Below are 16,501 nucleotides of genomic sequence, written 5' to 3'. Positions count from 1 at the left end.
CAGAGATAGCATGTTATATGGCCGGGGTAGCTTGATAGAGCATTTAGTCCGTTCATATTCGTTCATGATTATGAAAGGAATAAGAATCATGTTTATGCATGAATGGTGAGCAAACATGATTTGAAATGGTGCACTTGGCGCTACTGGTCGATGATGATGATGATGCACCAATTTCTACCCTTAATTAACTTGTTACTTTCAGCAATGAAATGCGTCACACAATGAGTGCTTTAGTTTGTCTGGTTGTTGGACAGACATGGAATTACAATATCATAAGCTTCGGGTTAATTAATTTCTGTGGGCTGGCCACAATATTCTACTACTCTGATGCTTAATATATAAAACTAGTTCAGCTTTTATTTGATCATAAATATAAAATTCTGATTTATTTTATCTCTCATATTTATCTATTTTTCAAAACAATCTTTATAATAGTTGCACATATTAAAGTTTCATAAAATGATAGTTCTAGTTAATACATATGATTAGTAAAATTTTTAGAGAAAACAGTAACCATTTATTACAAATAATTAACCTAACAACTTTTTAAACCTACTAAAATTAGTTGACTAGCTCTTGTATTAAAAACTAGAAGTAATATTATTCTAATTCAAACATATTTTAAGGCGGTGGATCGGAGGATGTTCCGCGTTCAGTGGTGAATTGTCTCTTCTGGGTATAACATTGTCATATTGTGATCCATATTTACCCCATAGCAAAAGTTTGGATGATTATTATTGGAGTATAGATTCTTTGCTCCTTCGCCCACACCCAATATACGTACGTATATACTCTATATACACCCCCGCCTCTTCTTTTCATTGTCTTTTCTGACCTCAATCGCAAACATTTCAATTCTTCAAAGTCAGAAATAATTTACAAGTGTTTTTATAAAGTAGAAAGAGATTGATTGTGATGAAGAGACAATATACATAAAAACACAAATAACAGGGACAACTTCATGAAAATCACACGAAGCTAACCCTATTCATCATCTAACAATGAAATGGGAATTGTAATAATTCTTTTTTAAAATGATAGAGGCAAACACTAATAACCTAATGTTACAGCCGATCGAGTTGAAGAATAACAACCTTTAATTTATAAAAGAGCTTTCAAACCGCTGAGTTACAGGACTATATTGGCAGTGAGCTGTAATAATTCTGGTAATGTCCTGGCATCTTAATTAGAAACTGCCCCGATGGTTAAAAATGATAAAGAACCGGGAAAAGTAAAAAGCTCACAAAGAACCAATAACAATTATAATCGGACGCTACTTTCCCTCGCTGTATCAATCTGTTCCCCTTGAAACAGTGTCAATCATATCGACATGATTTTCCTTAAATCAACCAGCGTAATAATTAATGAGCGAGAATTCTCAAATACATGTATGATATTAGAGACGACAACGATATATTCTTGAACGATCGAAGTCACCACTGTGGAATTTTTATCTTATCTTGTTGAAGCAAGTAAAATCAATCGCTTTGTGTCCCGCTATGGCGAACCAAACACAAGGGACAGCATAAATGTGTTCCATTAATAATGCTTTAGGTGTGATTTGAAAGAGATAAAAAGAAGTTTGAATTCTCTCTTTGGATTACATCTGTCGACATTACAGCCTCCGTCGTTAAAAAATGAATTTCATTAGCTTCCCTTGGTATATTTGACTGCTTTAATTTAAAGCTCTTTTTTCTTTTCTTTTCTTTTTTCTTTCTGGTGGGTGAACTTAAGCCAAAGATTATACTCCTACTTATATTTGAAAGTCATAATAACGTATTGCAAATACCCAAACAGAGGAATCATGTTGACTTGTAAGTTACAGGAAAAATGGAAGACGAAATTCCACTAGGGATGCATTAATTCCTGGCTAAGTGGTACACCTTCGGCTCCATAAAAATGGTCGGCCCAACAATATTTCGGACCATACTCTTATAAACCTTATCCTGACTTTTAATTCTTTTTTCTGTTTTTGTTGTTAATTGTCAAGAAGTCAATATCATGCCTTTTGTAATTCTGGAAAAATATCCCAGGCCTTAACTCGTGGAGGTATATGCACGAGACGAGCGGTGAGGAAGCCCAGCTTTTAGCTTTCATTTTCTTTGTTATTGCATTGATTCTCTAATTATCTCTTAGAAAATCTCTACTACATAATTTTCACGTCATAGTCATACTTAAAGGAATACGTCCTAACCGGATAGGAAGATATCCATTATCATATCTTTTTACCGATCGAAAACTCTCCCTATGAAAGCGCCCAATCAAAATGGAATGTATTTCCCCCCCCCCCCCTTTGCTTTGGAAAGGGACAGATGAATATATACAGGTATATGGGGCTTAACGTGTATGCTCTAACCCTCGGATCACCACAAATATAATAACATGCTTTGATGATTTTATTCGTCTTTAGCGTCAATTTCAATTTGCAATCCTTATTAGAGACTTTACCGGCAGTTTTCACTCTTCAGAAATGACCATTGGAGCTAGGTTTGAAGGCAACCGTTATTAAAAACATAAAAATCAGCGCTATTTTCTCTTTGGATTTAAAGAGCCAGACATTAATATATAGCTTGAGGTTACATGTATAACGAAGACAGTTTATATCACTAACCTGTAGGGCAATCAGCAAAAATCAGCGCTATTGAGTAGTGATCTTAACCCTTCAATTACCAACAATTTCAGTCCTTTATTTTCCAAAAAAAATAAATATAAAGATATATAAAAAGACTTGAGGCCCTTTTTTGGGGGGGAGCGCAAAAGAACACAAAGATTGGGTTGGTGAAGGTGTGAAGTCGGTTTGAATTATATATAAAGAATTAAAGATAATTAGAATAGGAACGGTAGGTAAGGAAATAATAGACATATATATATATATATATGAGGTGTTACTAAGTTGATAGTAAACATAAATGGCGCAATGTGTGACGGATTTGGAATGAATGAGGGTTGGATATATAGAAGTTGGTGTAGGATTGTATGGAGGAGATCAGAAAAAAGAGTGAAGGGAGGGGTCCCAAATGCCAATTAATTAATGAGAGATGAAAAAGATGTTTGATTATATTTGTTGGATTCCTGGGAATATATAGGCCCACACACACACATGTACAATTCAAAATGGCTATAGACAAAACAAGATCCAGTGCCTCCCCGCTCTGTGGGATCATGTCCCCACTCCCCTACGTACTCTTTCATTTTCTTCCCTCACAACACGACACAGATATTTTGTTTCATGTTCCTCTCTTCTCTATTTTGTTTCCTCTTCCCCTCTCATTTTTTATTTTCCTATCCTCTTCTCAATTCAATTAAATTACAACTTCGCATAAGAATAACAAATATACACATGCGTGTTTGTACCAGATCGAACCAAGGAAGCATCCAATCATGCTGTCATTTGATGCCTCCGCAAGGATGCAAGTGACGCCAGAAGCACACAAACATGTACGTACGTACGTGGACACCCTTCACAGCAAACACACATTTTTTATCATTATTATATTTTAATTTTTTTTTATTTACAAAGCCAGATTGAACCGCGATTTTCTACTGACAGGGAAGCCGGATTTCATCTGATTAGGCTACAAGGTCGTTGAATTATTATATTCTATTATTATTATTATTTTTTTGATATACTGGAAAGCATTACTATATTCGATTATTGTTTGGTTGAACTATATATATAAACAACTTTATGGAAAGAATTTGAATTATCTATGGAAGATCATGCTCGGGATAGGTAACTTGATGGAAGAAAGTTAGGTGGTGATGGCCCGCATATCTACATTAATTTTTATATTAATGGCGGTATGGTGCGTTGACGGACCAGATATGAGGCCGTTCAGTTGGGCCCATACTTAAGTCTGGGCAGGCTGCCCGTCCCACATCCTATGGTTGGGTCCGGTTGGGTCCCCATCCATCCAGCTGTTCTTAATTCTTAAATGATCACGCAATTAAAAACGTGATTCTATTCTTTTATTTAAAAGTCTCATTTGTCACCAACAGAGACCGGGTCTAGTAAAAAAAAACTAGTTCCTTACAATGTAACGGGTCAAGATTCGAATTCTCATCAGAATAGATACCCACATTTAGTGCCTAATAATTCCTCAAATTATCTACCAATAAAGTTCTCATATCGATAATGAGATTCAAACTCACTATTTTATGAACCGATCAGTTTACATGAGTTAGGTGGTCCAATTACCTTTGTGGAAGAGGGTGATTCCACGTGCCCCTCCTCTTTTTCTATGATTTATACTACATTCTATCCTACATGAGACCCAATTAATTAATTTAAAAATATTAAAAAATTATTAAATTATTTAATAGTAACATATATCACATGATCTCTCTAAAATGTTTATATGTATTATTATATTATATATCAATATCAATTTATAAGTAAAACAAATTATTTTTAAAAAATAACAAATATAAGTATTTTAAATTGATTTAGTTACTTTTTTTTATTTCTAAAAACCAGTCAATATCTTATATTAAAAATTAGAGGTAATATGTACTGTTTATTTTGGAGACACATAATGGGCCCACGTCCCCGAGAAGAACCCATGATTTAGATTTAGTATATCTTCACAAGTGAAAAATTGTCTGCCCACAAAGCCCACATTCATTCAAAATGCGCCGTGCTCCAAAAGCGAATCTTACAGAAATCTATCATTTATTCAAATGCAACCTTTAAACTTTTATAAAATAAAAATAAAGTGGTCGGCTTCTTTCTTTTTCAAAAATAAAAGGCTACATAACACTTTAGTTAAATTTCAATTTTGAATAAAAATTCTTTTGGAAGCATCAACTTTTTAAGTTATGTTTTTAAAATAATACACACACACACAGGTGTGTAAGTATAAGTTACTTAGCACATGTGATTAATTAATAATAGCAGTTCTCCCAGTCCACCAAACTGATGGGGTTGCCATTAAAGGCCCTCATATTTTTGGGATTCGTCAGGAAAAGAAAAGGAAAATTATGATGAGATTTTAAGAGAATAATTTAATTATTAAAATTTTTTAATGACAGATGATTAGTATGAATTTATTGTTATTTTTTACCCTACAACTTATTATTGCATACTCTCCTGTTGTCAGATAATTAAATTTCTCCTTTAAAATCTAATTATAATTCTTAACCCAAAAATCAACTGATACAGAATATATATGGAGGGGCATGGATCATTCATACTAGTAAGCCGTGGATATAAATCCTTTTATTAACTCCATAAGAGTTTTTAATCTTTTGACTTTACTGACATATTTTGTTGGACTTTCATATTATTATTTTTTAAAAGTATTTCCTCACCAATTCAGTAAAATTTAATGATGAATAATGATCCCACCCTAAGAAAATAAATTATTATCTCATCACGTGTCACGCAAGAAAAAATATCCATCACCAATCACCAACATAAAATATAAAATTTACCAAGGATCATGCTATTTGCATTTGTAAACAGTACAGTTCCTATGATATTGATAAATATATACGTGTGCGTTAATTAAAAAGGTGTTTATATGACAAAATGTTCTTTACATATTTATTTTTTAAGTGTAAAATCACTTGAAAAAAAAAGTAATTAACTTTTTTGAGGAGGCACTGGGGAGACTTGAGTCTGAGGGAATCAAGCAAGGAAAAAAAAAAAGTACATTTATTTAATATCATTCAATATCACAGCCAAACTATGTTGCTGTTGCACGGACGAACGCGTGTGTTAGCCTGGGGGCCAATTACCCCGACAAAGTCAAGTCAACAGAATATTACGTATAATGATCCCAAAAAAAAAAAAGGTTATGTATCTAAACAAATTCTCAATTGCCTCTGCCACCCCAAAAAGTTTACTTGCACTCTTTAAAATATATATATATATATTTAATTGTAATTCTAGCTCATTCATTACAACCTTTAGGCTCTAAGCTGCGTGATTGTAATTTACTAAAAGAAGGAAGATAATTATTTGAAATGTATTGTCTTAATTTCATACACTTGCACTAAAGTACTTGTTATTAGGGTTATTCACGAGACGAATCAGGACCGGGACAAGCCCGTTTCGATAAACAGTAATGGGATAACAAAGTTGTCCCGTGTCTTATCCAGTCTCAGTGTTATCTCGGTCGGGACGTCTCGATTTAATTTTTTTTTTAATTTTTTTGAGTTGTTGGGCACAATAAAATCTGTTTTTTTTTTCTAATTGTGGTTTTTTGGGCTTAGCTCTTGTAAAAACATCTTTTTGTTTTCTTTTTTATTTCTCTGGACACCCTTAAACAAAAGCTCAAAATATTACATATAATAATCATTAAAAACTCTAATAAAAGCTTTGAACACAATAAAAACTTGTTAAAAATTCCAATAATCAATAGTCTCAAATTGTCAACAAATATAAAAGCTCTAGATAAATGGGTTTATAGTTATATACAATAGTCTCAAATTTTTTTAAAAAAGAAAAAATAATATTATATAAATATGATAAAAAATTTAAAAAAATAAAAGGCCCGTCTCGGTCTTTTTTTTTGTCCCGTCCCGTCCCAATAAAACCAGTACCAGAGGGGGCCGACCGGGATGAGCCGGTGTTTAACACCCCTACTTGTTATCACGAGTTGCACAATTGTCATGACTTTTTTTTTTTTTAGTAATTATCCTCGTGCCTTGAAATCTCATAACAATTCTCCCGTTTATCTAACCACGTCATTCTCATGTTTTGGGACTTTATATTCCGGAGACTTCACAGGTTCCTTCGTGCGCACAGGGGGAAAGAGACTAGGTGAGCAATGTTAATAATGGAGAGGCAAGTCAAAGTAATTGATAAGGTATGTAGAAAAAGAAGTCCAGGTAGAGAGAGAGAAAGAAAGAAGCATATGTAATTATGCAAATTTTCCTTTGCTCCTGTGGGAGCTTAATAAGGAAGAATGCCATAATCTTAGTTTGTATTTTCCCCTCTTTTTAATTTGGTCAAAAAATGCTGCTTCTTAGCTTCAGGCTCAAGGAGTAGCAGCGGCTGAAAGTGGCCTCCCTCAACACATAACTTTCACATCGCCAAAAAAACAAAAAAAACCGCGTTAAGCAGATCACACTTAGAAATGTACTAGTAGGCAGTAGCTCCTTAAAACCACTGTTGGTAAATCCCCGTTATTGTGTTATGAGCTTGATTTAAAATCCATCCATAACTTAAATAAATCTCTCCAACAAGAAAATAAGGGGTCATCAAAACGGGTCAAATTTGTTATTGATTTTTTGGTATGAAATTAATCCTCCAAATTCTAGTTAACTTTAACTCACGCTGACTATGACTTTTAGAATTTTTTTTTAATACTTGTTAAATATAAAATCTTGTTAGGGTGTTTATTTTGTTTTTAAATATAAAATATTAATTTATTTTGTCTCTCAATTTTATATTTTTTTCCCCAAATGTCTTTATTGGTTGCATATTTCTCTGATTCTATTTATAGGGCAAGGAGAATATTTTTTGGGGTGCTATGTATAAGTTACCTTATTAGATGTTTAGTACGAATATACTATTTTATCATTCATTTATTATAACACAGATAATTATTTTTCTGAAATGTATATATATTAAGTAAAAATAAAATTTAAAAATTATAATATTTTAAGGGGCGTTAATATAATTTAAGATTTTTCCTAACATGTATAAAACTTGCTAGAAATGTCGTCTTTAATTAAGACACAGAAGAGTCTATGAAACGGAGTTTCCATCAATGAGGTACAGTAATGCTTAAAGGAAGTATTTTGAGAAAACCAAGCTCCAGTTACAAATAACTATAGAAACTAATTTCTTTAATATTCATAAGTTAAGTTAATCATCTAATTTCCGAAGAAGAAAGGGGGAAATGCAGAAGAGAAGTGACGGTGGGGACACAAAGAGGGAAAGGAGGAGGCAATTATATGAAAACAAAATAGAATATAATGGTGACCATACAGAGATGAGTGGTCAGAGGGGGAGACAACTTTCCTCCCTCAGTGCCTTCGGACAAGGAGAGTGGCCTCTTTTCTTTCTTCCTTCTCTTCCTTCTCCACTAAACAACCCCTATGTGTATATCTCCCCACTTTCTAAATTACTTTCGCGGCCCGCCTGTAGCCTGGAATATAATTATGCCTGAGAAAAAAATTACATGCCATGCGTGCGTTCCATGATAGGGGCAGCCAAAATTGACCGCCAACGCAGGAAATTAGGAATCCTCTCATCACCACGTGTCCATATTGAAGATCCTAATGAAATTAGTGATGAACAAATTTGATTGGGGAGAAAGGGGTTGTTAGCCTTAAAGGCAGGAAATCATGATGTTGATCTCATTACATATATAAAGATGTGAATAAAGAATAAATAGGAGTGTGCGCTTACACATAATAAATGAGGAAAATAAATGGAGGAAATAGAAAAATGAATGGGAATGATAATTGGAGAAAAAAGAAGTGATTTTAACGTGGGAGTTGAATAATTTGGGGGGGGGGGGAGTGGATGACAATAATTGAGAGAGATATGTCATGTCACAGCGTCAGCAAAGGAAACGTCAAGTGTGGGCCCTGTCTCACTCTCCTTTCCTAACAATTTCCCCCCCGAGTAGGCAAGCCCACTGGACCGGCTCTACCGCCGCTACCGCTAGTCGCTGTCCCCATTTTAGTTTTATAAATAATATTTTTTTGATATAAAATATATTTAATTAATTTGATCAAATTAAAAAAATTAGATAAATTAATTAATTATAAAAATATAAAATATTTCTTGATAACGTTATAATCATATTTCTTAATACCCTTCCTCCTTCTCTTATTTGATTATGGTTGAGAGATTATTAATAAGAATAATTTAAAAATAATTGATAAATATGATAAACATGTATTATATTTAACCAAAATCAATTTAATAATTAGGTATTATATTAAGAAATGAAAAAGTATGTACTAGTATCTGTTCACATTATGTTCATCATATTTTTTATGACTTTCTATTTTCAATTTTTTTAAAGTAAAAGATATGGGGCTGAGCCAAGGTTTTTCTTATGGGTGACACAAAAGCTAAACCCTAACATTTGTGTCTTTTTACCCCCGCATATATACAGATATTTTCCTATTGAAAATGACACTGTTAAGTAGTTGTATTATTATAAGGACTAGTCCTAGAACCAGCCTCCTTGGTTCTAACATATGTTAGAGTATTTCTAATTCTAATTGCACCGCCCTACGCTACCTCCAGCTATTAATTACTCCCTCCGTTCCTTATTGTAAGAGACATTTAGTGCTTATGGCATGTTCCTATATATAAGAGACACTTAAAAGTTGTTTCTATTTTTTTGTGTTGATTTCTTATTTTACCCATATTTATTGTCTCCAACTCACACTCTCTCTCCTTCCCACTTCTCTTTCTTTTAATAAATTACCATTGCTCTCTCTCATGTTCTCTCTCCTTATTAATGAGGGTATTTTTAGAAAAAAAATTATACTTTTTACATATTAATTGTTCTTAACTAATTTTAACTGTTTTTTTTATTAACGTAATTTGATTATTCGTCTCTTATAATAAGAAACGGAGGGAGTAATTGTTAATAAGATCAATAATTGAAAAGAAAGGTGCGTGGGTCCTGTCTTTTAGATTCCGGCACCTTTTCCTTATCTCCCATCTTTTACTAATTGGCTAATTGCTCTCGCCCTAATGCGCTTATTCGGTTATTCCATTCATTTTGCTCCAGCCAAACTCTATGGTTAAAAAACCTTTTTTTTTTTTAAAAAAAAAGACTTTCATTATAATATCATTATGAACACGAGCTTTTGCTATTTTAATTTTCTCCTCCTTCACAACAATCAAGGGTGAAAATAGCACATTCTCACCCTCTTCGTGTCATCCAAAATACAAACACTTAACTCTGTTTGACATTCAACTTAATCCTATATATGTATACATGATCATAATCTATTTTGTCTTTTATATTTATTTATTTTTATAAAGTAATTTTTATAATATTTGCATATGTTAAAAGTCTTATTAAATGATAATTTTAGCTAATACATATGATTAACAAAATTATTCTAATAAATATAATACCTGTTTGTTATAAATAACTAATTTAATTAATTTTTTTAATATATTTAAATTAGTTATCTTCAAATTAAGTAAACGGAGCTCATACATGGATATATCGGGTGGAATGGTACGGTCTCATTGAAGTCGCCGAACTCCTTCGTCCACTTAATAATTATTCATTTTCGCATCCCACTTCTTCCTACTTTCTACCATTAAGGAATATTCCTTTTCGCTCCCTTTTAATTCTAACCGGTCACATTAAAATGACAATTTTGGCCCTCTTCCCTCCGGCCTCCATAAGTACATGCTTGTAGTTTGAGATCAGGCTCATCCAAAAACTGCCTCTGAAGGAGCCGTTGAACTGGCCTCAAAAGGATTTTTAAAAATCAATTTAATATATTATATTACTTCTGTTTTTAATTATAAGATGTTATTTATAGATTACAAATAAGATATTATAATTAGAACAAAAAACAATAATATATTTTATCAAGTAAAAAAAGAGAACAAAAATCAAGTTTAACTAGATTATGAAAAATGCGCTCTCCACACCTAAAGAGAATGGAACAATCAATTTGCAGATTAATACAGGAGATCGCTTGTGAGAACATAAATATTTGATCGTCAAATATTAAGGAGGTGTTTGGGGAGCTATAAAAGTGCTTATTAAAAGCATTTTTTTATAAATCAAAATAAATTCCTTCACATATTTATTTTATATATTACAAAATTATTTTTAAAAGTATAATTTCGTTACCATCCAAACACTCTTTCAACGAAGAACATTCATTTTGCATGATTTCACTTTTTTTTTCCCCTGTTGGCTTGAAACGACGGAGCAAAAGGCCAGAAGTTAAAGGTCCACTCAGTCTCCCTTGCCCGCCTCTAAAAATGGTAACCCCAAATCTCTCCCTTCCTTCCATGGAGTCTGGGCTGCACTAAATATTCTCTTTCACCTTCTCTTTCCTCTGCTTCGACCCATTCAGTCATTCACAATCTCATTATTGCGAGCACACTGTTTGAAGTATTTCTTCCTCATGTTCTAGGCAAATTCTGGTTTCCCTGTACTCGACTACTCTCTGGCTTTTCTTACTCGGTATCTGAATTTGAGTTTCTGCTTCTGTTCAGCTCACTGCTTAAGCCCCACAAGTACCAGTCTTTATTTATTCCTATTTACGTTGAGCATATTCACTTACCGTTTCAGAGGTGCTTGTTTATTCACTTCACGTGGGCGTCTGGCTTCTTTTCTTTGGCTACTTTTTAGCTGTCTTCTTCTCTGGATTTTGAGCTCTTCATGATGGGTTTTTCCTTTGTTCAATCTTTCTTGTTTTCAGGAATTAAGCAAGCTCACTAACTTGCGGCCCCAGAACGGCTAATTTCTTTGCTTCTTAATGCTCTTTCATGGTAACTGTCTGTGAGCTTACTGCTCCGTTGAAGCTATACAAATCGAAATTCAAATTGAGTCTTGGGTGAGGCAGTACTGTTGACATACTATTCTTGAATAAATTGAAGCGGGTCCTTTGCTTTTTCTCGGGCTCTGATTCTAGCATATGTAATGGAGTCTAGGAGGTACGGTTCCGGAGATAAGGGTTTTGTGCCCAGTAATACATTTCCACCTCCTGATACGCTTGCGAGAAGCAAAAATCCCTTCCTGGGTTGGGAATTGAAAACCCAACCTAGTTTTTCCAACGACATTTTGGCCTCGGCTCAACAACATTTAGAGGGTCAAGTTTGTGAGGAAGTGGGATTTCCAGAAATGTTGGGGAAACAGTTGTCTAATGATCCGCTTGGCTGTATTATGAATGAGCCAAATTCATTTTCTGAAGGTGAAGACTCTGCTTCAAAGCTTTCAAACTCTGCGGTTGAATCTTACAGCCGGGATTCCCTCATTGATTTGAAGCTAGGACGAATTGGTGATCAAAGAGATGCCAATGAATCGCCATTTTCCAAAGGTATTCCTCTTTTGTGTTCTTCAGAGTCATCTCCGACCCCCAAGAGAGTGAGAACTTCAGGGGTTCCGTCACAAACTGCTTACTGCCAAGTATATGGTTGCAACAAGGATCTAAGCGCCTCTAAAGACTACCACAAGAGGCACAAAGTTTGTGAGGTTCACTCCAAGACTGCTAAAGTCATAGTAAATGGCATAGAGCAAAGGTTTTGCCAACAATGTAGTAGGTTGGTCGATTTCTCAGTCTTCCACCTTTTACCTCCTTTTGATTGCCGATACTTCTGAGCTAAAGCATATATTTGTACATAAAATTGGTTTTAATAATTCCAAAAACTTGTCTCCTTTCTTATCTAGTGGAAAGCTAAACATGACCTTTAACCTCTTAAATTGTACGTCGTGAAGGTTCTTTTCATCATATAAGTATCTTTTTTTTTTTACCAGTTCATCATATAAGTATCTGAAAGCTTTGCCTGCTTTTGTTTTCATGTTCCGCCTTTCAAATTTTCTTGTCCAACTCGTTATCCTTCACTGCTTCACAACATTATATATCATTACTGTGAAAGTTGTTGAATGCAAATTTTTTGTTTTCAAACGTACAAGAATTTAGCCTCCCCAGCTGGCTACAGGAACAATCCTGACCTAATCATTGCTGGATACTACCTACTTCTCATAAAATAGAAAGTGTTTTTTAGCACCTCGTCTTGCTTATAAAGTTTTGCAGTCCAGACGTCCTGACAGAGATAAGCTTTAGAAAACAAATCCATATTATGATGATTTATAGCACCGCTAAAATGGTTAGTTAAATATTCAGGTTTCATTTGCTGGCTGAATTTGATGATGTTAAGCGCAGCTGTCGCAAACGCCTTGCAGGCCATAATGAGCGTCGGAGAAAGCCACAAATGGGTACTCATCCTGGAAAGGGCAGGAGGTTGCTTCAGTCATATAGTGGTATTAATACATATTTTCGTAAATTAGATCACAATAGAATAGATCTTTCCTCCGTTTCTTCTCGTCTGTCCTCCCAAGTTTTGATTAGGTCCTTTTAGGACATTCACACATTTAGCATCCTTGGAATTTGCAGTAACTTCATATTTCTTAGGCTTGAAAATATAATATATTATCTCTGTTAAGTCTATAATTAACCATGTCTCATGTAATGGAATGCCTGGTTGTGGTAGTTGTAAAAAGAAAGCAGGCCTTTTAGAAATTGGTTCCTTTCCTCGGTTCATTTCCAGATTTGAAATATTTATTTTCCACTGGAATTAACTTGTGAATGGTGATTCTGGAAAATTTTATAGTTCATTTGCCACACAATCCCCTCTAAAGCTTCACTGATGTAATGATGTTAATGTCACCATGTCATCATACCAGAGCGCCACAGGTTATTCACTATAGTTTCTTGGTGAAAAAAATGTTAATGTCTAGTGCTATTTCCTAATTAGACAGTTGTGCTGCCTTTTACATACTGAATTACTCTCTGGATGTAATTTTCATACACATCCGATGATATCCTCTAGTCCCCTTTGTTTCAGAATGTTTTTCCTTCATCAATATTCTCCCTTATGGTAACTTTTGGTCTGTCCCTTGTCTTTGAGGAATAAACATGAGACTTCTTGTGTCAACGATATTTATGTTGCATTCTTTGGCCATATGATATATTTGACCTTTAAGTGATTTGCCCAACAAATTTTTTGGGGTGAACTCAGAAGGAATTTGATCTTTATTCTCTATTCTTGGTCATCTTTAAATACCAGATTAATTCATGGGAATGTATTTATCTTCATTTACTAAAACGCTAGCATTTACCTGATTGAATATGTTATATGTTATAACTTTGACTCCTGGTTTGTGTTCACATTATGAACCTCAATTTGACATATGCACATGTTAGCTTTCTGTCAAACTAATTCTGTCTGAGGAAAAGAAAAACAAGATGAAGAATGTGAGAGCTTCCATTGGTTGGTGTGTTTTCTAGTCCTTGTAAGATTCACGGGGATACAGCTTTTTTCTGCTTTTCAAAAAAAACATTTACGTCCGCTCCTAAAATTGTTATGAAGTGGTAATTGGGAAATTCAAGTTAGTGAGTTATTTACAAGGTCTGGAATCTAAACTTCATACTCCATTTGCCTGTGTTAAAGTCTTACGACTCATTTTGGCATGTCACCAACTATTGAGCTGCTTTATTATTTTATTTTTTTTCCCAAACGGTTCTTAAATATTGTTCTGTTATAACTACCGAGTTCTTATATCCAAATTTGCATTGCTACTTGCGAAATGTCTAGCTCCGAAGTTATATAAAGATCCAGTGGTTCTTGCAGATAGCAGATTCCAGGGCAGCATGCTAACAAGAGCACCTTTTGTCTGCCAAGATATACTCCCTAGTATTGTTTTGCATTCTGACAAGTTTGGCACTGGTAGCTGGTGGAAACCTATAAAGGTCCAAGGTGGGAATGATTTTAGGCATATCTCTGCTATCACAAATGGGCATTCTCAATCAAGATCTTTGCTTCCTCCATATGCTGAAAAGCAATATCCGCTTCTGAATGAAACCGGTGCTATATCCACTACAGGAAGCATATTCTGTGAGAACAACAATGAGTATCCACCTGCTCTTGGAGGTGCCTATTCTGGGCCGCCATCGTCATACCAAGATACTGTCTTAGGAAGTGAAGACTTTAATGTTTTTGATACAGCATCAACCATTCAGGGATTATCGGGACTTACAGACTCAGGTTGTGCTCTCTCTCTTCTGTCATCTCAATCCCAGAACTCATTAAGCCATGCATCAGCAATTCCCGTGGGTCGCCCCATTGTTACTCCAAGCAGCCACGGCTACTACAGCCTGAGTCATGCCTCTGAAAAGATCATGGGAATAAGCTCTCAGGCATCTGCAGGTGGGATGTCAGCATCAGGTAGTTTTCCATCAGAGATAAATCAGCCTGATGGAGGCCGTCTTGGCCCTGTGTTGATATTAGACAATAATGACATTGTCAACTTAGAAATCGCAGATGGTATTTTTCAAGGGTCAGAGGTTGTGAATATGAAAGCCCGTGAAGATGGCCCCACTATTGACTTGCTTCAATTGTCATCACAGCTTCACCGAGTTGAGCACCAACGGCAATCCTTGCAGGTGAAGCAAGAAAATGATTCTTTTTGCTCCCTCCGGATTACTTAGGTGATTTGGAAGAGGTACATCATAAAAATTTAGCAATAAACCATTTTTCTTTGTGGAGATGGTAGATTAGTAGAGCGAATCATGTGATACTTTGAGATGGAAGTAACTCTGACTATATGATCCAGGTCATTGACACAAGGTAAAGGCACGAAATTAGCAATGGACCTCGTGGGAACATTGTGGAAGCTCGAGCTGATATTAAACTACAGGAAACAGCATGACTATTCTGAATTGAATTCAAATGAAAGAAATATTTTATATGTTGGGGATTGAATTTACTTTTAACATATGAAAGCAATTAGGAGATAGAGCTATCAATGTGTAGAGAAGTACGACGTGATGTTTGCTCAATGATGTTTCTCAGTACCCTTTTCTGTTGATGCAGAAAAAAGGAATTTCAGCAGGCGGCAGGAGCCTGTGACAGTTCTTCTGAAGAACAAAGAATGTAAATGGAAGCACTTAAGCAATGGCGAAGGAAGAGATTAAGATGCTGCAATTCTTATGTCGGCTGCTAAATAATTGAGAACTTCAAATAGCTTTAAGATTCTAAGAATGATAATGGTTAGTGAGGGCATAAACAAAAGCCTGATGTATTTTAGTTCCTAGTCAGGGCATCCGCAGTTCATCTAGGTCCTTTGTTGATTAGGAATTGAAATGTCGTAAAGATTTTTTGAGACATTCTAGAGGCAGCTAAGTGGATAATTTAACTCCAAGGTGAATTTGTATTTTATTTTTAATTGAATAAATTGTGATAATTTTCTCTGAAATTTGATTATTCTACCCATGCCTCTCTCTCTCTCCTCTCTGTTTACTCTATTGTCATGAAATTTTTGATGATTATTAGAATAAGTTGACTTTTTTTTTTTTTGGGTGGAATCTATGTTCTATTTTTAACATGAGAATTGTGAAAGTAATGAGTATGTCAAGTCTTAAAATGAGAATATGGCTTGATAATATGTGCTATGCAATGATAAATGTAGTTTAAATAATTGTGTTTCTTTAGTTATTTTTAAAACCAAATATTATACAAAATTATAAAATATTACCTTTATAAAAAAAATAAGAGAAAATTTTGTACGAATTAGAATAACATATGAAAATAGAATTTTATAAACATTTAGCTCATTAGAAGTAATTCATTATAGAAACTGCGATTTCAAAAAAAAAAACGCATCATAAAGAAACGCAATAAAACATCAACCTTTGCTCTAATCAATGATATTTGATATTGATTTTCAGGATTAGTGCAAGTACGTTAGTCCTAATAAAAGAAATGGGCTCATTGGTAAATATCTCTGAATCAAATTTTTTCTTTTTTGGGGTCCAAATCTCTGAATCA

General features: G+C 34.3%; 1 protein-coding gene across 5 annotated transcripts; it reads left to right on the top strand.

The window, feature by feature from the left end:
* Positions 1–11,432: 11,432 nt before the first annotated feature.
* On the top strand, positions 11,433–15,911 carry LOC114721871 (squamosa promoter-binding-like protein 6). 5 transcript variants are annotated; one of them, XM_028907761.1, is made up of 6 exons: positions 11,433–12,214; positions 12,799–12,935; positions 14,306–14,899; positions 14,996–15,117; positions 15,288–15,301; positions 15,548–15,911. In XM_028907761.1, exons 1-6 carry the CDS (start codon positions 11,595–11,597, stop codon positions 15,609–15,611), a joined length of 1,551 nt encoding a protein of 516 aa, XP_028763594.1. In that variant the 5' UTR covers positions 11,433–11,594; the 3' UTR covers positions 15,612–15,911. The 5 variants fall into 5 exon arrangements, with proteins under 5 accessions (XP_028763594.1, XP_028763593.1, XP_028763589.1 ...); XM_028907760.1 differs by having other exon boundaries at positions 14,987–15,117; XM_028907756.1 differs by having other exon boundaries at positions 11,434–12,214; positions 14,306–15,117.
* The last annotated feature ends 590 nt before the right edge of the window (positions 15,912–16,501 follow it).

The sequence above is a fragment of the Neltuma alba genome, unplaced genomic scaffold (genome assembly GCF_004799145.2).
Source record: "Neltuma alba isolate B1F8T4 unplaced genomic scaffold, ASM479914v2 tig00012073_pilon, whole genome shotgun sequence".
NCBI classification, from domain to species: Eukaryota; Viridiplantae; Streptophyta; class Magnoliopsida; order Fabales; family Fabaceae; genus Neltuma; species Neltuma alba.
This window is presented reverse-complemented; position numbering and strand designations above follow the sequence as displayed.

What these genes read in the sequence shown, in the direction of transcription:
- LOC114721871 (XM_028907756.1), top strand. Translation starts at nt 11,595, where the DNA reads ATGGAGTCTAGGAGGTACGGTTCCGGAGATAAGGGTTTTGTGCCCAGT. An exon ending in TTTTGCCAACAATGTAGTAG is followed by an intron (nt 12,215 to 12,798) that starts GTTGGTCGATTT and finishes TTAAATATTCAG; the next exon opens with GTTTCATTTGCTGGCTGAAT. An exon ending in GTTGCTTCAGTCATATAGTG is followed by an intron (nt 12,936 to 14,305) that starts GTATTAATACAT and finishes TGGTTCTTGCAG; the next exon opens with ATAGCAGATTCCAGGGCAGC.